General features: G+C 46.9%; 1 protein-coding gene across 5 annotated transcripts in view; it reads left to right on the top strand.

The window, feature by feature from the left end:
- The window catches only part of ehbp1 (EH domain binding protein 1), a 400,782-nt gene extending 378,350 nt beyond the window's left edge, over positions 1-22,432 (top strand). For 4 of the 5 annotated variants that reach the window (XM_045687294.1, XM_045687320.1, XM_045687312.1 and 1 more), the window contains 2 exons: positions 20,821-20,935; positions 21,825-22,432. In XM_045687294.1, coding sequence (XP_045543250.1) covers positions 20,821-20,935; positions 21,825-21,915 — 206 coding nt within the window. In that variant the 3' untranslated portion in view covers positions 21,916-22,432. The other variant, XM_045687305.1, reaches the window with a different exon arrangement.
- The last annotated feature ends 2,689 nt before the right edge of the window (positions 22,433-25,121 follow it).

The following is a 25,121-nucleotide window of genomic DNA, read 5'->3' as shown; positions in this document are numbered from 1 at the left end:
GCTATTAATCAATCCTGCTCTGAATAATAGTACTTCCTTGCAGTCAGGATCCTAACCACAGCTTGCTAGGTGGTTACTAGGAGGATCCTCCTCAGCCAGGATCCTAACCACAGGTTGCTAGGTGGTTACTAGGAGGATCCTCCTCAGCCAGGAGATCTGGACTGATGCTGTGTGATCAGTGCTATCTAACAGCCATACTAGGCCTGAATACCATTATCAACACCCTGGTTTGAAATCTAGCCCCGCTGACTGACATGGAGGATTAAAAGCCAGCTAGCTAGTAGCTACGTTATCCAGGTAGGTTGTTGTGTGTTCTGGTACCGGCTGAAAAGCACCACTGTTGTGTGGTATCAAAGTTGTCCAGCCGAAACCCAACTTTAATCCCTTTCACTGTGTCCTCTTTGTGAAAAATGAACCTTTTGACAATCAATGCAAATTGATTTCTCCATTCAATGTTGACCTGCCTGCACCTCTGCATCGGCCATGGTAATTTCTTTCTCCACCTGATAAGCAACCTGATCCATATTAAATCAATTGTAATTAGCTGGTGGCGGTGGAAGGGACTGGGCAGGTGTGTGTAGGGAGGAGGGGGGAGTGTGTGTGTGTGTGTGTGTGTGTGTGTGTGTGTGTGTGTGTGTGTGTGTGTGTGTGTGTGTGTGTGTGTGTGTGTGTGTGTGTGTGTGTGTGTGTGTGTGTGTGTGTGTGTGTGTGTGTTGAGTAGACAGACATGCATAGCCGAGCAGGAGCAAGAGAGTAGGAACATATCCTGGTTAGGGATTGATTGCTCTTGTCTGCCACACGCCAGCCAGCCTGTATTTAGAGAGGGAAGCAACAGGTAATGCAGTCAGACACCTGACAAAGACACCTGACAAACCTGCTCTGAACTTTACATTTTATTACATTGTTCTAAGTGCCTTTTCCACATGGTCACAACACGTGGTCACAACACGTGGTCACAACACGTGGTCACAACACATGGTCACAACACATGGTAACAACACATGGTCACAACACATGGTCACAACACATGGTCACGTGGTCACAACACATGGTCACAACACATGGTCACAACACATGGTCACAACACATGGTCACAACACATGGTAACAACACATGGTCACAACACATGGTCACGTGGTCACAACACATGGTCACAACACATGGTCACGTGGTCACAACACATGGTCACAACACATGGTCACAACACATGGTCACAGCACATCGTCACATGGTCACAACACGTGGTCACAATACATGGTCACAACACATGGTCACATGGGGATAAGGAATACAAATGTTAAAATTAAAGCATAGTAATCTGTAAAACATAATTGACATAAAACGTCATGATACAATAACAACAATAACTGTGAGAGGATGAATCCTTTGCACACAGGTGTGTGTGTGAATTGAGTGCATGAGCAGCAGAGTATGAGAGGTGGAGAGGTGTGACAAGCCAGGCCATGGTCCTGGAGAGGTGGGACAAGCCAGGCCATGGTCCTGGAGAGGTGGGACAAGCCAGGCCATGGTCTTGGAGAGGTGGGACAAGCCAGGCCATGGTCCTGGAGAGGTGGGACAAGCCAGGCCATGGTCCTGGAGAGGTGGGACAAGCCTAGACCATGGTCCTGGAGAGGTGGGACAAGCCAGGCCATGGTCCTGGAGTGGTGGGACAAGCCTAGACCATGGTCCTGGAGAGGTGGGACAAGCCTAGACCATGGTCCTGGAGAGGTGGGACAAGCCAGGCCATGGTCCTGGAGAGGTGGGACAAGCCAGGCCATGGCCCTGGAGAGGTGGGACAAGCCTCAGACCATGGTCCTGGAGAGGTGGGACAAGCCAGGCCATGGTCCAGGAGAGGTGTGACAAGCCTAGACCATGGTCCTGGAGAGGTGGGACAAGCCAGGCCATGGTCCTGGAGAGGTGGGACAAGCCAGGCCATGGTCCTGGAGAGGTGGGACAAGCCTAGACCATGGTCCTGGAGAGGTGGGACAAGCCAGGCCATGGTCCAGGAGAGGTGTGACAAGCCTAGACCATGGTCCTGGAGAGGTGGGACAAGCCAGGCCATGGTCCTGGAGAGGTGGGACAAGCCAGGCCATGGTCCTGGAGAGGTGGGACAAGCCTAGACCATGGTCCTGGAGAGGTGGGACAAGCCAGGCCATGGTCCTGGAGAGGTGGGACAAGCCAGGCCATGGTCCTGGAGAGGTGGGACAAGCCTAGACCATGGTCCTGGAGAGGTGTGACAAGCCAGGCCATGGTCCTGGAGAGGTGGGACAAGCCAGGCCATGGTCCTGGAGAGGTGGGACAAGCCTAGACCATGGTCCTGGAGAGGTGGGACAAGCCTATACCATGGTCCTGGAGAGGTGGGACAAGCCAGGCCATGGTCCAGGAGAGGTGTGACAAGCCTAGACCATGGTCCTGGAGAGGTGGGACAAGCCAGGCCATGGTCCTGGAGAGGTGGGACAAGCCTAGACCATGGTCCTGGAGAGGTGGGACAAGCCAGGCCATGGTCCTGGAGAGGTGGGACAAGCCAGGCCATGGTCCTGGAGAGGTGGGACAAGCCTAGACCATGGTCCTGGAGAGGTGGGACAAGCCAGGCCATGGTCCTGGAGAGGTGGGACAAGCCAGGCCATGGTCCTGGAGAGGTGGGACAAGCCTAGACCATGGTCCTTGGTGTTCCGGAACTCCAATTTGAGCAGCAGCAGCTGAAAAATGAGCTCCTACAAATATTGAAATTTACATGGTTTTTAGAGTGAAGTACATCGGAAAAAAGCAAAAGAAAACTGCAAGACTGAATAGGAGAAAAAACAAGCAACAAACAAAGAAGATAGGCTTTTGAAAAATAACTATTTTTCATAAAATTGTAGTTATCTTAGCTAGCTGAATTGTTTACCAGTTGCTAAGCAGTTGCTAGGGACTCTTTTGGAAGAAGCTAGCTAGCTAACGAAGAACAACAAAGAATATCTAGTTAACAGAAGAAAAGAAAGAGAAAATCAGGACAGAAGAAAAAGGATATCAAAGTGAAACAGTTCTCTAAAGACACAGGAGACAATAATACAAGAAACAACACTTCTGTAGCTTGTCAACTATGTGTCTGTCTATCCCTGTTCTCTCCTCTCTGCACAGGCCATACAAACGCTTCACACCGCGTGGCCGCTGCCACTCCAACCTGGTGGTCCCAGAGCGCACGACCCACGTGGAGTTCCAGGTCTCCGGCAGCCTCTGGAACTGCCGGTCTGCAGCCAACAAGGCTGAGTTCATCTCAGCCTATGCTACCCTCCAGTCCCTAGACTTCCTGGCGCTGACGGAAACATGGATTACCACAGATAACACTGCTACTCCTACTGCTCTCTCTTCGTCTGCCCACGTGTTCTCGCATACCCCTAGAGCATCGAGCCAGCGGGGTGGTGACACTGGAATCCTCATCTCTCCCAAGTGGACATTCTCTCTTTCTCCCCTGACCCATCTGTCTATCTCCTCATTTGAATTCCATGCTGTCACAGTTACCAGCCCTTTCAAGCTTAACATCCTTATCATTTATCGCCCTCCAGGTTCCCTTGGAGAGTTCATCAATGAGCTTGACGCCTTGATAAGTTCCTTTCCTGAGGATGGCTCACCTCTCACAGTTCTGGGTGACTTTAACCTCCCCACGTCTACCTTTGACTCATTCCTCTCTGCCTCCTTCTTTCCACTCCTCTCCTCTTTTGACCTCACCCTCTCACCTTCCCCCCCTACTCACAAGGCAGGCAATACGCTTGACCTCATCTTTACTAGATGCTGTTCTTCCACTAATCTCATTGCAACTCCCCTCCAAATCTCCGACCACTACCTTGTATCCTTTTCCCTCTTGCTCTCATCCAACACTTCTCACTCTGCCCCTACTCGGATGGTATTGCGCCGTCCCAACCTTCGCTCTCTCTCTCCCGCTACTCTCTCCTCTTCCATCCTATCATCTCTTCCCTCTGCTCAATTCTTCTCCAACCTATCTCCTGATTCTGCCTCCTCAACCCTCCTCTCCTCCCTTTCTGCATCCTTTGATTTTCTCTGTCCCCTATCCTCCAGGCCGGCTCGGTCCTCCCCTCCTGCTCCGTGGCTCGACGACTCACTGCGAGCTCACAGAACAGGGCTCCGGGCAGCCGAGCGGAAATGGAGGAAAACTCGCCTCCCTGCGGACCTGGCATCCTTTCACTCACTCCTCTCTACATTCTCCTCTTCTGTCTCTGCTGCTAAAGCCACTTTCTACCACTCTAAATTCCAAGCATCTGCCTCTAACCCTAGGAAGCTCTTTGCTACCTTCTCCTCCCTCCTGAATCCTCCTTCCCCTCCCCCCTCCTTCCCTCTCTGCGGATGACTTCGTCAACCATTTTGAAAAGAAGGTTGACGATATCCGATCCTCGTTTGCTAAGTCAAACGACACCGCTGGTCCTGCTCACACTGCCCTACCCTGTGCTTTGACCTCTTTCTCCCCTCTCTCTCCAGATGAAATCTCGCGTCTTGTGACGGCCGGCCGCCCAACAACCTGCCCACTTGACCCTATCCCCTCCTCTCTTCTCCAGACAATTTCCGGAGACCTTCTCCCCTTCCTCACCTCGCTCATCAACTCATCCTTGACCGCTGGCTACGTCCCTTCCATCTTCAAGAGAGCGAGAGTTGCACCCCTTCTGAAAAAACCTACACTCGATCCCTCCGATGTCAACAACTACAGACCAGTATCCCTTCTTTCTTTTCTCTCCAAAACTCTTGAACGTGCCGTCCTTGGCCAGCTCTCCTGCTATCTCTCTCAGAATGACCTTCTTGATCCTAATCAGTCAGGTTTCAAGACTGGGCATTCAACTGAGACTGCTCTTCTCTGTGTCACGGAGGCTCTCCGCACTGCTAAAGCTAACTCTCTCTCCTCTGCTCTCATACTTCTAGACCTATCTGCTGCTTTTGATACTGTGAACCATCAGATCCTCCTCTCCACCCTCTCCGAGTTGGGCATCTCCGGCGCGGCCCACGCTTGGATTGCGTCCTACCTGACAGGTCGCTCCTACCAGGTGGCGTGGCGAGAATCTGTCTCCGCACCATGCGCTCTCACCACTGGTGTCCCCCAGGGCTCTGTTCTAGGCCCTCTCCTATTCTCGCTATACACCAAGTCACTTGGCTCTGTCATATCCTCACATGGTCTCTCCTATCATTGCTATGCAGACGACACACAATTAATCTTCTCCTTTCCCCCTTCTGATAACCAGGCGGCGAATCGCATCTCTGCATGTCTGTCAGACATATCAGTGTGGATGACGGATCACCAGCTCAAGCTGAACCTCGGCAAGACGGAGCTGCTCTTCCTCCCGGGAAAGGACTGCCCGTTCCATGATCTCGCCATCACGGTTGACAACTCCCTTGTGTCCTCCTCCCAGAGTGCTAAGAACCTTGGCGTGATCCTGGACAACACCCTGTCGTTCTTCACTAACATCAAGGCGGAGACCCGATCCTGTAGGTTCATGCTCCACAACATTCGCAGAGTACGACCCTGCCTCACACAGGAAGCGGCGCAGGTCCTAATCCAGGCACTTGTCATCTCCCGTCTGGATTACTGCAACTCGCTGTTGGCTGGGCTCCCTGCCTGTGCCATTAAACCCCTACAACTCATCCAGAACGCCGCAGCCCGTCTGGTGTTCAACCTTCCCAAGTTCTCTCACGTCACCCCGCTCCTCTGCTCTCTCCACTGGCTTCCAGTTGAAGCTCGCATCCGCTACAAGACCATGGTGATTGCCTACGGAGCTGTGAAGGGAACGGCACCTCCATACCTTCAGGCTCTGATCAGGCCCTACACCCAAACAAGGGCACTGCGTTCATCCACCACTGGCCTGCTGGGCCCCCTACCTCTGAGGAAGCACAGTTCCCGCTCAGCCCAGTCAAAACTGTTCGCTGCTCTGGCACCCCAATGGTGGAACAAGCTCCCTCACGACGCCAGGACAGCGGAGTCAATCACCACCTTCCGGAGACACCTGAAACCCCACCTCTTTAAGGAATACCTAGGATAGGATAAAGTAATCCTTCTACCCCCCCCCTTAAAAGATTTAGATGCACTATTGTAAAGTGGTTGTTCCACTGGATATCATAAGGTGAATGCACCATTTTGTAAGTCGCTCTGGATAAGAGCGTCTGCTAAATGACTTAAATGTAAATGTATGTAAATGTCCTGGAGAGGTGGGACAAGCCAGGCCATGGTCCTGGAGAGGTCCTGTAGCTGATCCACCTCTCCTCTCCACTCTCTCCAATCGCTCCTCCTCTCCACTCCTCTCCACTCCTCTCTCCCCACTCCTCTTCTCCTTTTCTCTTCTCCTCTCTCTCCACTCCTCTATCTCTACTCCTCTCTCTCCACTCCTCTCTCTCCATTCCTCTCTCTCTCCACTCCTCACTCCTCTCTCTCTCTCTCTCTCTCTCTCTCTCTCTCTCCACTCCTCTATACTCTATACTCCTATCTCTCCACTCCTATCTCTACTCCTCTCTCCATTCCTCTCTCTCTCTCCACTCCTCTCTCCCCACTCCTCTCTCTCTCCACTCCTCTATACTCTCCACTCCTCTATACTCTCCATTCCTCTCTCTCCACTCCTCTCTCCCCACTCCTCTCTCTCTCTCTCTCCACTCCTCTATACTCTCCACTCCTCTCTCTCCATTCCTCTCTTCTCCTTCCTCAGGGATCTACTTAACATTCATCATGCTCTACCTTTCACAGGCCCGGTACAGATAGTTCTGCTAGAAAGATAGTGTGTGAGGGAAGAGAGTGTGTGTCCGCTGTTATTTGGTGGTTGGCCAGGTCCATTGAGTGATGGCTGGGCTGCGTGGCATGGCGTGGCTTGCAGGTAATTGCTGATTTGGTTGGCCAGCCGATGACAGAGAGACTTGCAGAGATAGACACACACACACACTCTCGCTCTCTCACACACACACACGCTCGCGCACACACACACGTCCATGCCAGTCGATGACAGAGAGACGCTTGCGTTGGAGTAATCAAACCAGTGAACGACACAGATATACACACTTGAAGAGATATATACACACTCTCACACTCTCTCACACACTCATGCTTATACATACCAGTCACACTCACACCCTCTCACATGATTAAACTGATACAGTTAGCCAGCAGCATATCCACTTATTCTGATGCCTCACAGCATAGTGGGAGAATGTGTGCTTCCATACCATCCAGTCTATGATCCATTCTGTTATTGAACTGTCAGTCTATGATCCATACTGTTATTGATCTGTCAGTCTATGATCCATACTGTTATTGAACTGTCAGTCTATGATCCATACTGTTATTGATCTGTCAGTCTATGATCCATACTGTTATTGAACTGTCAGTCTATGATCCATACTGTTATTGAACTGTCAGTCTATGATCCATACTGTTATTGATCTGTCAGTCTATGATCCATACTGTTATTGAACTGTCGAGTCTTATGATCCATACTGTTATTGATCTGTCAGTCTATGATCCATACTGTTATTGAACTGTCAGTCTATGATCCATACTGTTATTGAGCTGTCAGTCTATGATCCATACTGTTATTGAACTGTCAGTCTATGATCCATACTGTTATTGAACTGTCAGTCTATGATCCATACTGTTATTGAGCTGTGAGCTGTCAGTCTATGATCCATACTGTTATTGAACTGTCAGTCTATGATCCATACTGTTATTGAGCTGTGAACTGTCAGTCTATGATCCATACTGTTATTGAGCTGTCAGTCTATGATCCATACTGTTATTGAGCTGTCAGTCTATGATCCATACTGTTATTGAGCTGTGAGCTGTCAGTCTATGATCCATACTGTTATTGAGCTGTGAACTGTCAGTCTATGATCCATACTGTTATTGAGCTGTCAGTCTATGATCCATACTGTTATTGAGCTGTGAGCTGTCAGTCTATGATCCATACTGTTATTGAGCTGTCAGTCTATGATCCATACTGTTATTGAGCTGTGAGCTGTCAGTCTATGATCCATACTGTTATTGAGCTGTGAACTGTCAGTCTATGATCCATACTGTTATTGAGCTGTCAGTCTATGATCCATACTGTTATTGAGCTGTGAGCTGTCAGTCTATGATCCATACTGTTATTGAGTTGTGAACTGTCAGTCTATGATCCATACTGTTATTGATCTGTCAGTCTGATCCATACTGTTATTGAACTGTCAGTCTATGATCCATACTGTTATTGATCTGTCAGTCTATGATCCATACTGTTATTGATCTGTCAGTCTATGATCCATACTGTTATTGAACTGTCAGTCTATGATCCATACTGTTATTGATCTGTCAGTCTATGATCCATACTGTTATTGAACTGTCAGTCTATGATCCATACTGTTATTGAACTGTCAGTCTATGATCCATACTGTTATTGATCTGTCAGTCTATGATCCATACTGTTATTGAACTGTCAGTCTATGATCCATACTGTTATTGAGCTGTGAACTGTCAGTCTATGATCCATACTGTTATTGAGCTGTCAGTCTATGATCCATACTGTTATTGAGCTGTCAGTCTATGATCCATACTGTTATTGAGCTGTGAGCTGTCAGTCTATGATCCATACTGTTATTGAACTGTCAGTCTATGATCCATACTGTTATTGATCTGTCAGTCTATGATCCATACTGTTATTGAACTGTCAGTCTATGATCCATACTGTTATTGATCTGTCAGTCTATGATCCATACTGTTATTGAACTGTCAGTCTATGATTCATACTGTTATTGAGCTGTCAGTCTATGATCCATACTGTTATTGAACTGTCAGTCTATGATCCATACTGTTATTGAGCTGTGAGCTGTCAGTCTATGATCCATACTGTTATTGAACTGTCAGTCTATGATCCATACTGTTATTGAGCTGTGAACTGTCAGTCTATGATCCATACTGTTATTGAGCTGTCAGTCTATGATCCATACTGTTATTGAGCTGTCAGTCTATGATCCATACTGTTATTGAGCTGTGAGCTGTCAGTCTATGATCCATACTGTTATTGAGCTGTGAACTGTCAGTCTATGATCCATACTGTTATTGAGCTGTCAGTCTATGATCCATACTGTTATTGAGCTGTGAGCTGTCAGTCTATGATCCATACTGTTATTGAGCTGTCAGTCTATGATCCATACTGTTATTGAGCTGTGAGCTGTCAGTCTATGATCCATACTGTTATTGAGCTGTGAACTGTCAGTCTATGATCCATACTGTTATTGAGCTGTCAGTCTATGATCCATACTGTTATTGAGCTGTGAGCTGTCAGTCTATGATCCATACTGTTATTGAGTTGTGAACTGTCAGTCTATGATCCATACTGTTATTGATCTGTCAGTCTGATCCATACTGTTATTGAACTGTCAGTCTATGATCCATACTGTTATTGATCTGTCAGTCTATGATCCATACTGTTATTGAATTGTCAGTCTATGATCCATACTGTTATTGAACTGTCAGTCTATGATCCATACTGTTATTGATCTGTCAGTCTATGATCCATACTGTTATTGAACTGTCAGTCTATGATCCATACTGTTATTGATCTGTCAGTCTATGATCCATACTGTTATTGATCTGTCAGTCTATGATCCATACTGTTATTGAACTGTCAGTCTATGATCCATACTGTTATTGATCTGTCAGTCTATGATCCATACTGTTATTGAACTGTCAGTCTATGATCCATACTGTTATTGATCTGTCAGTAGTTGGTAAGAGTTGAAGATTTATCAGGAACAGAATGAAACCTAAAGATCAGGGGACTGGACCCTATCACAGAACACCTAGAGGAGGGAGAGAGGGGAGAAAAAAGAGAGATGAGGAGAAGGAGAGAGGGAGAGAGGGGAGAAAAAAGAGAGAGGAGGAGAAGGAGAGAGGGGGAGAAAGAGAGAGTATATAAAACAGGCCCTGATGTTGTTTAAAGACATGTAGGGTGATAGAGAGGATCCTCCTTGTGTCTGCCTGGTCTGCTGCCAGGCTGTGAAAATACCATCTGTATACCAGGCTCTCATCTCCCTCACACACACACACACACACACACACTTTTAAACACACATACATATAATGGTACGTACACACACCAAAGTGCTTACAGACAGTCTTACAGACACACACCATCTGTAATCCACGCTCTCATCTCCTTGCAACCAAATTGATCTACTGTGCTCTCTTTATCTGCTTACTGTTTACACACACACTCACACCACACACACAATCACACCACACACACACACACACACACACACCTTTCTCTCCCCTCTCCGTACACACCGTGTGACTTGGCTGGCTCGGAGGGTGTGTGTGGTAAAGTATCTCTAAAGGGATTTATGCAGAGCCAGGTCCCACACTTTTCTTGTTACGGTTTGATATGATAAGCTTTTTTATATGTTCAAAATCAATATGTAATCCTATGCAGTAGTTTATCCCCCCTCCTCTCCCCCTCTCACACCATCTCTCCCTCCCCCTCTCACACCATCTCTCCCTCCCTCCCTCTCTCACACCATCTCTCCCTCCCCCTCTCACACCATCTCTCCCTCCCTCCCTCTCTCACACCATCTCTCCCTCCCTCCCCCTCACACCATCTCTCCCTCCCTCCCCTCTCACACCATCTCTCCCTCCCTCCCCCTCACACCATCTCTCCCTCCCCCTCTCACACCATCTCTCCCTCCCTCCCCCTCTCACACCATCTCTCCCTCCCCCCCCTCTCACACCATCTCTCCCTCCCCCTCTCTCACCCCTCACACACCATCTCTCCCTCCCCCTCTCACACCATCTCTCCCTCCCCCTCTCTCCCCCTCTACACCATCTCTCCCTCCCCTCTCACACCATCTCTCTCTCCCCCTCTCACACCATCTCTCCCTCCCCTCTCACACCATCTCTACCTCCCCCTCTCACACCATCTCTCCCTCCCTCCCCCTCTCACCATCTCTCCCTCCCCCCTCACCATCTACCCCTCTCTCTCTCTCCCTCTCTCTCTCACCATCTACCCCTCTATCTCTCTCTCTCTCTCACCATCTACCCCTCTCTCTCTCTCCCTCTCTACTCCATCTCTCTTTCTCTCTCTCTCCCTCTCTCTCACCATCTACCCCTCTCCCTCCCTCTCTCTCTCTCCCTCTCCATCTCTCTCACCATCTACCCCTCTCCCTCCCTCTCTCTCTCTCTCTCTCTCTCTCCATTTGTCTTTCTCTCTCTCTCCCTCTCTCCCTCCCCTCTTCTACTCCCCCCATGTGTAAATCTATTTGGGCTTTGTTGCAGGTCTAAGGCCGCGGTGCTGTAGCCCTGGATTAATTAGTATTGTGTGTGTGTGTGTGTGTGTGTGTGTGTGTGTGTGTGTGTGTGTGTGTGTGTGTGTGTGTGTGTGTGTGTGTGTGTGTGTGGAATCCTGTCACATGGGCACCCTTTGATGATGTTGCTAACTCTTTCAGGATCGCAAGTTGACTGGAACTGGAGATAAGCTAGGGGTTGGGTGACAATGCGCACACACACACACACACACACACACACATAATGTCACACACAGACAGACACGCAATATAATGTCACACACACACACCTACTCATACACACGCTTGGTATAAAATAGATATACTACTACTGATACAGCTAGTCAAGCAGCTGTAACTAGTCCTAGACGAGGTGCTGTCTATACAGCTAGTCAAGCAGCTGTAACTAGTCCTAGACGAGGTGCTGTCTATACAGCTAGTCAAGCAGCTGTAACTAGTCCTAGACGAGGTGCTGTCTATACAGCTAGTCAAGCAGCTGTAACTAGTCCTAGACGAGGTGCTGTCTATACAGCTAGTCAAGCAGCTGTAACTAGTCCTAGACGAGGTGCTGTCTATACAGCTAGTCAAGCAGCTGTAACTAGTCCTAGACGAGGTGCTGTCTATACAGCTAGTCAAGCAGCTGTAACTAGTCCTAGACGAGGTGCTGTCTATACAGCTAGTCAAGCAGCTGTAACTAGTCCTAGACGAGGTGCTGTCTATACAGCTAGTCAAACAGCTGTAACTAGTCCTAGACGAGGTGCTGTCTATACAGCTAGTCAAGCAGCTGTAACTAGTCCTAGACAAGGTGCAGGTAACTTCACAGTAACTACAAATGTCCAAAATGGCACCCTATTCCTTTCATAGTGCACTACCTTGGATTAGCGCCCTATGGGCAGGATTAGGTTTCCATTTGGGACTCAGCCTTTGTGTCCTGACTCCAGTTGGCCCCTGGCCAAAGCTATCTCTTGGGGGCCATTCCACCGAACGACAGAACACAACTAAAGAGAGATCTGTGGAAGTAAGAGACGTCCCCAGACATCACTCGCTGACTACTCTGTAAAATGTCAAAGTTTTTATAAATCTGGGGATTCATCAATGCTAGTTTGTGGGTATGTGTGTGCTGGTAAATGTGTTGGACCTAGATTTTAAGCCCAGAACACAAACATACTCGCTCTCCCCCGTCCTGTTCTGAGAAAGGGGTCTTCGGAGCAGTTTGGGTCTCCTGAATAAATTGAGCATTGGAAGGGTGGGGGTCATGGGGATTTGAATTGGCGCATTCTTCTGTGTCTTGTGCAGATTCACATGGTTACCGTTGAGAGGGTGAAACACAAGAGAGAGAGGGTGAAACACAAGAGAGAGAGAGAGAGGGTGAAACACAAGAGAGAGAGAGAGATAGAGGGTGAAACAGAAGAGAGAGGGTGAAACAGAAGAGTGAGAGAGAGAGAGAGAGAGAGAGAGAGAGTGAGAGAGAGAGAGAGAGAGAGTGTGTGTGTGAACACTGGCTTTCTCTCACTCCTTCCATGAGTGGCTGCGGGGTTTTTTTACCGCAGGTTTCTGGTTACACGCACTCTCACACACACTCACTCTCTTTCTCACACACACTCACTCTCTTTCTCACACACATACACACACAAACTTTCTCTCGCGCACACAGACACTCACGCCTGCTCTCTACCCTCTCGTTTGCGCGGCCATGTCTGTCATCGTCCCTCTATTGTTTACCTTTCTAATGAGGGGGGCGGGACCTACCACAGCTTTGATTGACAGCTCCATGCTTCCGCATCCCCCTGGCGGGTTGGAACTTTGGCTTCTTGGCTCAAGAAGAGGGGAGAGGAAAGGGGGAGGGAGGGGAAAGAGGGATATAGAGTAGGGGAGAGGAAGTAGAAAAGAGAGAGAGAGCAGTTGAGGGAGGCACAGAAAAGGAGGGATGTTTTTTTTTATAACTCCGCTTTGGATACTTTTTCCCCGTCTGTGGGTAGACCTTTGTGCAGGGGAATTGTGGGATAGTGGAGGTGTGGCAAAGGAGGAATAACCTTTTCTATTTGGAATAAGTATATTTTGAAGCTGACAACTTTCCATCACATTGTGTGAGTTTAGTGAGTAGTCTACTCCTTTTGACATTTCACAGGTCTTTCATTTAAACATCAAAACCATGTTTGGCATATTGGTATTAGTCCCTGGTAAACACTAATGACCAACCTCTCTGAAGAGGAGAGTAGTTTAGTGCCTGAGAGAGAGAAACGGTCAGAAGAAGAGAAAGAAAGAGAGAGAAACAGAGAGAGCGAGAGAGTAGCGGGGCCAGATAATGGGACTGTGCTCATTTCGCTCTGTGGTCGACTTCAAAGAGTGGCTGGACCAATGAAGAGAGAGCAGACCGTACAGGGGGACAAACACACTGGGCCCAGCATGGAGCACACACCACACACACACACACACCACACACACACACACACACACACACACACACACACACACGCACACACATGACAGGCCGGTGCAACTTGACGAACCAGAGGGGAAATATATATTTTTTTAATAAAGCATGCAGAGCACTTATTTTAGTGCCTGACATTTTCCAACATTCCTTTTCTTCTCAAATCAATAGGTGTTTAAATATGAATGGATGTAAAGGGGTTGAACCAGATGTGTCACATGACGCTGTACAACTCTCTGACTACTAACTGTCTGTTAGAGGGCCAACACCGCCCACTATAACGCAACATTTCTACCCCCCACATTTCACTGCAGTGTTTGGCCCCAAAATGCTACTTTTTTGTGTTCTTTTTCCGGCCCTAACTGTGTGATTAATGGGACTGAAGTATTTTTCTTTTTTAATAATACGAGACATGTTCTCTCCTCAAGAGAGTTTATCTGTGGTAGCACATATTCACAAAGCTTCTCTGAGTAGGAGTGCTGATCTAGGATCAGATCCCTCCTCTTATTCATTAGGATTTAAAAGGCTAAACTGATCCTATGTCAGCACTCCTACTCTGAGAAGCATGGTGGGATTAATATATCTACCCTGGTGTTGGGTAGATATGCAGATATGATGGGGTTAGGGGTTTGGATCTATCTACCCTGGTGTTGGGTAGATATGCAGATATGATGGGGTTAGGGGTTTGGATCTATCTACCCTGGTGTTGGGTGGATATGCAGATATGATGGGGTTTGGATCTATCTACCCTGGTGTTGGGTAGATATGCAGATATGATGGGGTCAGGGGTTTGGATCTATCTACCCTGGTGTTGGGTGGATATGCAGATATGATGGGGTTAGGGGTTTGGATCTATCTACCCTGGTGTTGGGTAGATATGCAGATATGATGGGGTTAGGGGTTTGGATCTATCTACCCTGGTGTTGGGTGGATATGCAGATATGATGGGGTTAGGGGTTTGTATCTATCTACCCTGGTGTTGGGTAGGCATATGATGGGGTTAGGGGTTTGGATCAATCTACCCTGGTGTTGGGTGGATATGCAGATATGATGGGGGTTAGGGGTTTGGATCTATCTACCCTGGTGTTGGGTAGATATGCAGATATGATGGGGTCAGGGGTTTGGATCTATCTACCCTGGTGTTGGGTGGATATGCAGATATGATGGGGTTTGGATCTATCTACCCTGGTGTTGGGTAGATATGCAGATATGATGGGGTCAGGGGTTTGGATCTATCTACCCTGGTGTTGGGTAGATATGCAGATATGATGGGGTTAGGGGTTTGGATCTATCTACCCTGGTGTTGGGTAGATATGCAGATATGATGGGGTTAGGGGTTTGGATCTATCTACCCTGGTGTTGGGTGGATATGCAGATATGATGGGGTTTGGATCTATCTACCCTGGTGTTGGGTAGATATGCAGATATGATGGGGTCAGGGGTTTGGATCTATCTACCCTGGTGTTGGGTAGATATGCAGATATGATAGGGTTAGGGGTTTGGATCTATCTACCCTGGTGTTGGGTAGGTATGCAGATATGATGGGGTTAGGGGTTTGGATCTATCTACCCTGGTGTTGGGTGGATATGCAGATATGATGGGGTTAGGGGTTTGGATCTATCTACCCTGGTGTTGGCTAGATATGCAGATATGATGGGGTTAGGGGTTAGGATCTATCTACCCTAGTGTTGGGTGGATATGCAGATATGATGGGGTTAGGGGTTTGTATCTATCTACCCTGGTGTTGGGTAGATATGGGGTTAGGGGTTTGGATCAATCTACCCTGGTGTTGGGTGGATATGCAGATATGATGGGGGTTAGGGGTTTGGATCTATCTACCCTGGTGTTGGGTAGATATGCAGATATGATGGGGTCAGGGGTTTGGATCTATCTACCCTGGTGTTGGGTGGATATGCAGATATGATGGGGTTTGGATCTATCTACCCTGGTGTTGGGTAGATATGCAGATATGATGGGGTCAGGGGTTTGGATCTATCTACCCTGGTGTTGGGTAGATATGCAGATATGATAGGGTTAGGGGTTTGGATCTATCTACCCTGGTGTTGGGTAGATATGCAGATATGATGGGGTCAGGGGTTTGGATCTATCTACCCTGGTGTTGGGTAGATATGCAGATATGATGGGGTCAGGGGTTTGGATCTATCTACCCTGGTGTTGGGTGGATATGCAGATATGATGGGGTTTGGATCTATCTACCCTGGTGTTGGGTAGATATGCAGATATGATGGGGTTAGGATCTATCTACCCTGGTGTTGGGTAGATATGCAGATATGATGGGGTCAGGGGTTTGGATCTATCTACCCTGGTGTTGGGTAGATATGCAGATATGATAGGGTTAGGGGTTTGGATCTATCTACCCTGGTGTTGGGTAGATATGCAGATATGATGGGGTTAGGGGTTTGGATCTATCTACCCTGGTGTTGGGTGGATATGCAGATATGATGGGGTTAGGGGTTTGGATCTATCTACCCTGGTGTTGGGTAGATAAGCAGATATGATGGGGTTAGGGGTTTGGATCTATCTACCCTGGTGTTGGGTAGATATGCAGATATGATGGGGTTAGGGGTTTGTATCTATCTACCCTGGTGTTGGGTAGATATGCAGATATGATGGGGTTAGGGGTTTGGATCTATCTACCCTGGTGTTGGGTGGATATGCAGATATGATGGGGTTAGGGGTTTGGATCTATCTACCCTGGTGTTGGCTAGATATGCAGATATGATGGGGTTAGGATCTATCTACCCTAGTGTTGGGTGGATATGCAGATATGATGGGGTTAGGGGTTTGTATCTATCTACCCTGGTGTTGGGTAGATATGGGGTTAGGGGTTTGGATCAATCTACCCTGGTGTTGGGTGGATATGCAGATATGATGGGGGTTAGGGGTTTGGATCTATCTACCCTGGTGTTGGGTAGATATGCAGATATGATGGGGTCAGGGGTTTGGATCTATCTACCCTGGTGTTGGGTAGATATGCAGATATGATGGGGTTAGGGGTTTGGATCTATCTACCCTGGTGTTGGGTAGATATGCAGATATGATGGGGTTAGGATCTATCTACCCTGGTGTTGGGTGGATATGCAGATATGATGGGGTTAGGATCTATCTACCCTGGTGTTGGGTGGATATGCAGATATGATGGGGTTAGGGGTTTGTATCTATCTACCCTGGTGTTGGGTAGATATGCAGATATGATGGGGTTAGGGGTTTGGATCTATCTACCCTGGTGTTGGGTGGATATGCAGATATGATGGGGTTAGGGGTTTGGATCTATCTACCCTGGTGTTGGCTAGATATGCAGATATGATGGGGTTAGGGGTTAGGATCTATCTACCCTGGTGTTGGCTAGATATGCAGATATGATGGGGTTAGGGGTTTGGATCTATCTACCCTGGTGTTGGGTAGATATGCAGATATGATGGGGTTAGGGGTTTGGATCTATCTACCCTGGTGTTGGGTAGATATGCAGATATGATGGGGTTAGGGGTTTGGATCTATCTACCCTGGTGTTGGGTAGATATGCAGATATGATGGGGTTAGGGGTTTGGATCTATCTACCCTGGTGTTGGGTAGATATGCAGATATGATGGGGTTAGGATCTATCTACCCTGGTGTTGGGTGGATATGCAGATATGATGGGGTTTGGGGTTTGTATCGATTTACCCTGGTGTTGGGTAGATATGCAGATATGATGGGGTTAGGGGTTTGGATCTATCTATCCTGGTGTTGGGTGGATATGCAGATATGATGGGGGTTAGGGGTTTGTATCTATCTACCCTGGTGTTGGGTAGATGAGATGGGGTTAGGGGTTTGGATCAATCTACCCTGGTGTTGGGTGGATATGCAGATATGATGGGGGTTAGGTTGGATCTATCTACCCTGGTGTTGGGTAGATATGCAGATATGATGGGGTCAGGGGTTTGGATCTATCTACCCTGGTGTTGGGTAGATATGCAGATATGATGGGGTTAGGGGTTTGGATCTATCTACCCTGGTGTTGGGTAGATATGCAGATATGATGGGGTTAGGATCTATCTACCCTGGTGTTGGGTGGATATGCAGATATGATGGGGTTTGGGGTTTGTATCGATTTACCCTGGTGTTGGGTAGATATGCAGATATGATGGGGTTAGGGGTTTGGATCTATCTATCCTGGTGTTGGGTGGATATGCAGATATGATGGGGGTTAGGGGTTTGGATCTATCTACCCTGGTGTTGGGTAGATATGCAGATATGATGGGGTTAGGGGTTTGGATCTATCTACCCTGGTGTTGGGTAGATATGCAGATATGATGGGGTTAGGATCTATCTACCCTGGTGTTGGGTGGATATGCAGATATGATGGGGTTAGGATCTATCTACCCTGGTGTTGGGTGGATATGCAGATATGATGGGGTTAGGGGTTTGTATCTATCTACCCTGGTGTTGGGTAGATATGCAGATATGATGGGGTTAGGGGTTTGGATCTATCTACCCTGGTGTTGGGTGGATATGCAGATATGATGGGGTTAGGGGTTTGTATCTATCTACCCTGGTGTTGGCTAGATATGCAGATATGATGGGGTTAGGGGTTAGGATCTATCTACCCTGGTGTTGGCTAGATATGCAGATATGATGGGGTTAGGGGTTTGGATCCAGCTACCCTGGTGTTGGGTAGATATGCAGATATGATGGGGTTAGGGGTTTGGATCTATCTACCCTGGTGTTGGGTAGATATGCAGATATGATGGGGTTAGGGGTTTGGATCTATCTACCCTGGTGTTGGGTAGATATGCAGATATGATGGGGTTAGGGGTTTGGATCTATCTACCCTGGTGTTGGGTAGATATGCAGATATGATAGGGTTAGGGGTTTGGATCTATCTACCCTGGTGTTGGGCAGATATGATGGGGTTAGGGGTTTGGATCTCTCTACCCTGGTGTTGGGTGGATATGCAGATATGATGGGGTTTGGGGTTTGTATCTATCTACCCTGGTGTTGGGTAGATATGGGGTTAGGGGTTTGGATCTATCTACCCTGGTTTTGGGTAGATATGCAGATATGATGGGGGTTAGGGGTTTGGATCTATCTACCCTGGTGTTGGGTAGATGTGCAGATATGATGGGATTAGGGGTTTGGATCTATCTACCCTGGTGTTGGCTAGATATGCAGATATGATGGGGTTAGGATCTATCTACCCTGGTGTTGGGTGGATATGCAGATATGATGGGGTTAGGGGTTTGGATCAATCTACCCTGGTGTTGGGTGGATATGCAGATATGATGGGGTTGGGGGTTTGTATCTATCTACCCTGGTGTTGGGTAGATATGCAGATATGATGGGGTTAGGGGTTTGGATATATCTACCCTGGTGTTGGGTAGATAAGCAGATATGATGGGGTTAGGGGTTTGGATCTATCTACCCTGGTGTTGGGTAGATATGCAGATATGATGGGGTTAGGGTTTTGGATCTATCTACCCTGGTGTTGGGTAGATATGCAGATATGATGGGGTTAGGGTTTTGGATCTATCTACCCTGGTGTTGGGTAGATCTGAAGCTGGTGATGCCACGCGCCAGGAAGGCGGATATCTGAGCCCCAGAGAGAGGGCACTCCCGCGGACACGGTTCCCCCAGGGGGAGGCAGGGAGAGGGGATTGGAATGGGGTCGCATCTGGCCTCTGTGGGCCCCTTCCTGGTTGGCCTGGGAGCTGCTAGCTAGATGAACTGGAGGATAGGACTCAGGGAACCTTTGTGATTTATTCATTGTATTTGGGCCTTTTGTTCTTCTCTATTCGCTGTTGCTATTTTGACTTTTATTTAGACACTTGGAAATGTGAGAAAGAGACAGGAAGATGAGACAGGAGTACTGTTGTAGTGGTGGTAGTATCAGTAGTAGTAGTATCAGTGGTTGTTGTGGTAGTAGTATCAGTAGTAGTAGTATCAGTGGTTGTAGTAGTAGTATCAGTGGTTGTAGTAGTAGTATTGGTAGTGATGGTAGTAGTGGTGGTGGTGGTAGTGGTATCAGTAGTAGTGGTAGTAGTATTGGTATTGGTGGTAGTAGTAGTATTGGTAGTAGTAGTATCAGTGGTTGTTGTAGTGTCAGTAGTAGTAGTATCAGTGGTTGTTGTAGTAGTAGTGGTGGTAGTATCAGTAGTAGTTGTAGTATCAGTGGTTGTTGTAGTAGTAGTATCAGTGGTTGTAGTAGTGGTAGTAGTATTGGTAGTGGTATCAGTATTAGTGGTGATAGTGGTATCAGTATTAGTGGTGGTGGTAGTAGTATCGGTAGTGGTATCAGTATTAGTAGTGGTAATGGTAGTAGTATCAGTAGTAGTAGTGGTGGTGGTAATGGTAGTAGTAGTGGTAGTAGTATCAGTGGTAGTAGTATCAGTTGTGGTAGTTGTAGTGGTAGTAGTAGTAGTATCAGTGGTGGTAGTAGTAGTATCAGTGGTGGTAGTAGTAGTATCAATGGTAGTAGTAGTATCAGTGGTTGTGGTGGTGGTAGTAGTGGTGGTAGTAGTAGTATCAGTGGTTGTAGTAGTAGTATCAGTAGTAGTAGTATCAGTGGTTGTAGTAGTAGTAGTAGTATCAGTGGTTGTAGTAGTAGTATCAGTAGTAGTAGTGATAGTAGTAGTAGTATCAGTAGTAGTATCAGTAGTAGTATCACTAGTGATCGTAGTATCAGTAGTAGTAGTATCAGTGGTTGTTGTAGTGGTAGTAGTAGTGGTATTAGTAGTAGTATCAGTAGTAGTATCACTAGTGATAGTAGTATCAGTAGTAGTAGTAGTAGTAGTAGTAGTAGTATCAGTAGTATCAGTAGTAGTAGTAGTAGTAGTAGTAGTAGTATCAGTAGTAGTAGTAGTAGTAGTATCAGTAATAGTAGTATCAGTAGTAGTACAACAACAACATATTGAGAGCTGTTGTCTCTCTTCTCCTCTCCAGACTGGCAGAAGACAGAGGCTCAGAAGAGCAGTACTGTAGTAGTATTATAGTAGTAGTAGGTGCTAATCTTCTCTCTCCTCTCCAGGCTGGCAGAAGACAGTGTCTCAGAAGAGCAGTACTGTAGTAGTACTGTAGTAGTAGTAGGTGGTAATCTTCTCTCTCCTCTCCAGACTGGCAGAAGACAGAGGCTCAGAAGAGAAGAGAGCAGCTGCTGCTGGATGAACTGGTCATACTGGTCAACAAACGAGACGCGCTGGTCAGAGACCTCGATGCACAGGAGAAACAGTACGTCTCACACACAGATACACACATACACAAACACGCACACATTTTCACTCTCTCTCACACACAGATACACAAACACGCACACATTTTCACTCTCTCTCACACACAGATACATACACAAACACGCACACATTTTCACTCTCACACACAGATACAAACACGCACACATTTTCACTCTCTCTCACACACACAGATACACACACATACACAAACACACACACATTTTCACTCTCTCTCACACACACAGATACACACAAATACACGCACACATTTTCACTCTCACACACAGATACACACACATACACAAACACGCACACATTTTCACTCTCACACACAGATACACACACATACACAAACATGCACACATTTTCACTCTCTCACACACACAGATACACACACATACACAAACACGCACACATTTTCACTCTCACACACAGATACAAACACGCACACATTTTCACTCTCTCTCACACACACAGATACATACACAAACACGCACAAATTTTCACTCTCTCTCACACACACAGATACATACACAAACCCGCACACATTTTCACTCTCTCTCACACACATACACAAACATGCACACATTTTCACTCTCTCTCACACACACAGTCACACGCACAGAAACTCACGTGCACACACAACCATAAAGAGAGACTGATATCAGCCAATAGGGTGACATGCTGCAGGGGGTTAAAGGTCAAATCTGCTCTCCTGGTGTGTCGCCGCTCCATTCACAGGTGGCATGGCGACCGTTGCCATGGCACCCAGCCTCTGTGTACAGTCCTGTGTCTGCTATACCTCTACCTGTCTCCCTCCTGTAATCATGTGACCTCCTGATCTCTAACCCCTGACCTGTAACCTTTGGCCTGGCTGTGTTCCGCAGGGCGGAGGAGGAAGATGAACACCTGGAGAGAACCCTAGAGCAGAACAAAGGCAAGATGGCCAAGAAGGAAGAGAAGTGTGTCCTTCAATGATTGTCATTTCATTTCACACACAAACACATATATAGTCTACGTCCCAAATGACACCCTATGTCCTATATATTACTTTGACCAGGGTAACATAGTGCACTATATAGGGAATAGAGTGCCTTTTGAGACACAGATATAGGCTATAATATTTGTTTGATCGATACAAGAATTGTATTATTATATTGACTATTATTATTGTAATTATTATTATTAATATACCATTATATTGACATATTGTTATTAATAAACCATTATATTGACATTATTATTATTATATTGACTATTTGAGAAAGCTGTATTTTATGTTTATTTGAACCTGAAATTGAAATCCAGTCGTTGTTTTTTTGGTCCAGGGCTGTGATGGTTTTACTGCTAAACTAAATGCAACCCTATTCCATATAAAGGGCACTACTTTTGACCAGATCCCCTCACTATATAGGAAACAGGGATCCATTTGGGAGGGCTAAAGGCTCTGTGAGGATGGGCCCCCATGATGTCTTGAACCAGCTTTATACTGACATGGAAATGTGTCCTGCTTATACAATACACTAATGTTTTATTTTGTTATTGTTGCTTTATCAAGCAAGGTACTTGTATTTAATATACATATAAATGATGGCATATACAGCCCAGTGGAAACCTACCAAGGGAGGGATTGAAATCTGAAATAATCATGTCCTGATTCTAAAGGTGAAAAGACAAGGTTGTATCCTATATGGAGTTTTACCTGAGTCCTGAACATTTCATTTCATTTCTCTGGCAGAATGTCTCAATGTTGAGGAGCTTGGAGACAGAGATTCCTTTCTAGTGGTGTTGAGGTACAGTACAGGTTGTTTTATAGGGACGTTGGTGATGATAGCCAATGATATTGTACTGACGTCTATTGTTTCAGTTGGACTTTAAAAAAAAAAGGGTATAATTCACGATATCAGTATTTTCAAGCTATGTTTATTACTTGACTGTGTGTAATGTTTTTAACGGTAAGATATCTCAAGATGCAGTTCATAAACCGAAAAACTGTTATGATTTTTTTAGTTCGCTTGAATGCAGTTAACCAAACATTGCAGAAGAAGAGCTGGCTCGGTGATAAGGATGGAGGGAGGAAGGGTAGGGGGGTAAGGAGCGGAGCTGAGGCAGGGATAAGGGGGAGGGACAGAGGAAGGGTAGGGGGGTAAGGAGCGGGGATAAGGGGGGAGGGACGGTAGGGGGGTAAGGAGCGGAGCTGAGGCAGGGATAAGGGGGAGGGACGGAGGAAGGGTAGGGGGGTAAGGAGCGGGGATAAGGGGGGGGGACGGTAGGGGGGGTAAGGAGCGGAGCTGAGGCAGGGATAAGGGGGAGGGACGGAGGAAGGGTAGGGGGGTAAGGAGCGGAGCTGAGGCAGGGATAAGGGGGAGGGACGGAGGAAGGGTAGGGGGGTAAGGAGCGGGGATAAGGGGGGAGGGACGGTAGGGGGGGTAAGGAGCGGAGCTGAGGCAGGGATAAGGGGGAGGGACGGAGGAAGGGTAGGGGGGTAAGGAGCGGAGCTGAGGCAGGGATAAGGGGGAGGGACGGAAAGGTAGGAGCGGAGCTGAGGCGGGGATAAGGGGGGAGGGACGGAGGAAGGGTAAGGGGGTAAGGAGCGGAGCTGAGGCGGGGATAAGGGGGGAGGGACGGAGGAAGGGTAGGGAGCGGAGCTGAGGCGGGGATAAGGGGGGAGGGACGGAGGAAGGGTAGGGGGGTAAGGAGCGGAGCTGAGGCGGGGGTCGTGTCCAACTATCATTTTGTGTATTTCATCACCGCTCTGACAAATGGCATACAAAATTATAATTTTTTCCCTTACCAATTCCGCAAGCAGTTGAAAGCAAAGAAAGCAGAATAACTTTTATTTATTTCCGTTTTCTAGTCGGTAGTAGGAATTCTACGGGCTAAACGTGTTATTAGTGAACCAGCATCACGACACAACCATGTCATATTCTTGCTTTTCTTGCTTTTTAATCAAAAGGGCGTTTTGTTTATATTTATTGTATATGTACTGAAGAAGAGATCATATGTTGCTTTTATTTGTGCTTCGATCTCCTGGTTCCAACAATAGAAATGTAATTATCAGAAAGGGCATATCAGATCATTCTAGTAGTTGTATTTCTATTGGTTCCACTACATCTGAATGCAGCTGCTGTCTTAAACGTGTGAACATTTACCTGTTTGATTATTTATTCCACTGTCATAACACAAGTCTTCAATAAAGTCCTAAACTTTCATAGTCCATAACTGGTGTTTGGGGGTGTTTTTGGAGCTCTATGGAATAGACTAGGCTACTAGCCCTCGTACACAACTTTACCGGAGGCCTCTGAAATATCATATTTAACGACTATTGGATCATGACTGTTTGAGCAACAACTTAGGCCTATATTTCATTTGTTTTTATTTAATTTGATGTTTTCCTTGTAGCCTACAAATAATGAATAGTATTAGTATTGTTTATAATGTGATATTGTCTTCGTTTAATGTGTTACATCCTCACTTTTGGGAAGTTTTAAATCGTTTTTAAATGTTGCATTCATTTCATTGTTTTGCAATATTCGAAATTTCTGAAATATTCCAACAACGAAGTAAGCCTAGTTAGGCCATAGTTGTTGCCCATTTGCAAGTGGTAGGCTACATTTTCTAAATGAAAAGTAAGTTATGTGTGTAAGAAGTTTTTAAAATGCTAGTGTGCTTTTCGTTGAAATAGACCAACAGAAGTGTTTTACTGTCTAACTGTGGACACTGGCGAGCCGCGCGTTTAACCACGCTTATTACATAGAGCTCTGCTGAATTCCCCTGCGCTTTATGCATGTTTAGAAATTACTATTTGCGTCCGGTTTTCTTTGAGCTCGATGCCGAGTAGCCTATATAGCCTTTTCCTCGGAGGAAGATTAGCCCAAATCACTTTGTACGGAGAACAGATGCTGTCCCTCTCTCCCTCGCCTGGTTTTGACGCAGTGGAAAAGGCAAGGGGGGTTTGAGTTGAATTGGAGAGGCGCGGAGCTGGAGACCGTGTGCTGGTTTTGGAGCCATGGTCACAGTCAGCAACCACTACCTATCTCTCATCCATCCCCGATTATATAAAGAAAATAGGTTTTGACAGCTGACCTCCTCCCTGGCCTTTCTAATACTTTCCAATTAATTTGCTGATCGGTTCCCTGCTTGGGACCGACTGTACATCCATACATATTACGTCCCCCAAGGCG

Source organism: Salmo salar, chromosome ssa01 (assembly GCF_905237065.1).
Source record: "Salmo salar chromosome ssa01, Ssal_v3.1, whole genome shotgun sequence".
In the NCBI taxonomy this organism is placed as follows: Eukaryota; Metazoa; Chordata; class Actinopteri; order Salmoniformes; family Salmonidae; genus Salmo; species Salmo salar.
The sequence above is the reverse complement of the archived record's forward strand: the minus strand, read 5'-3'. Positions and strand labels throughout refer to the sequence as shown.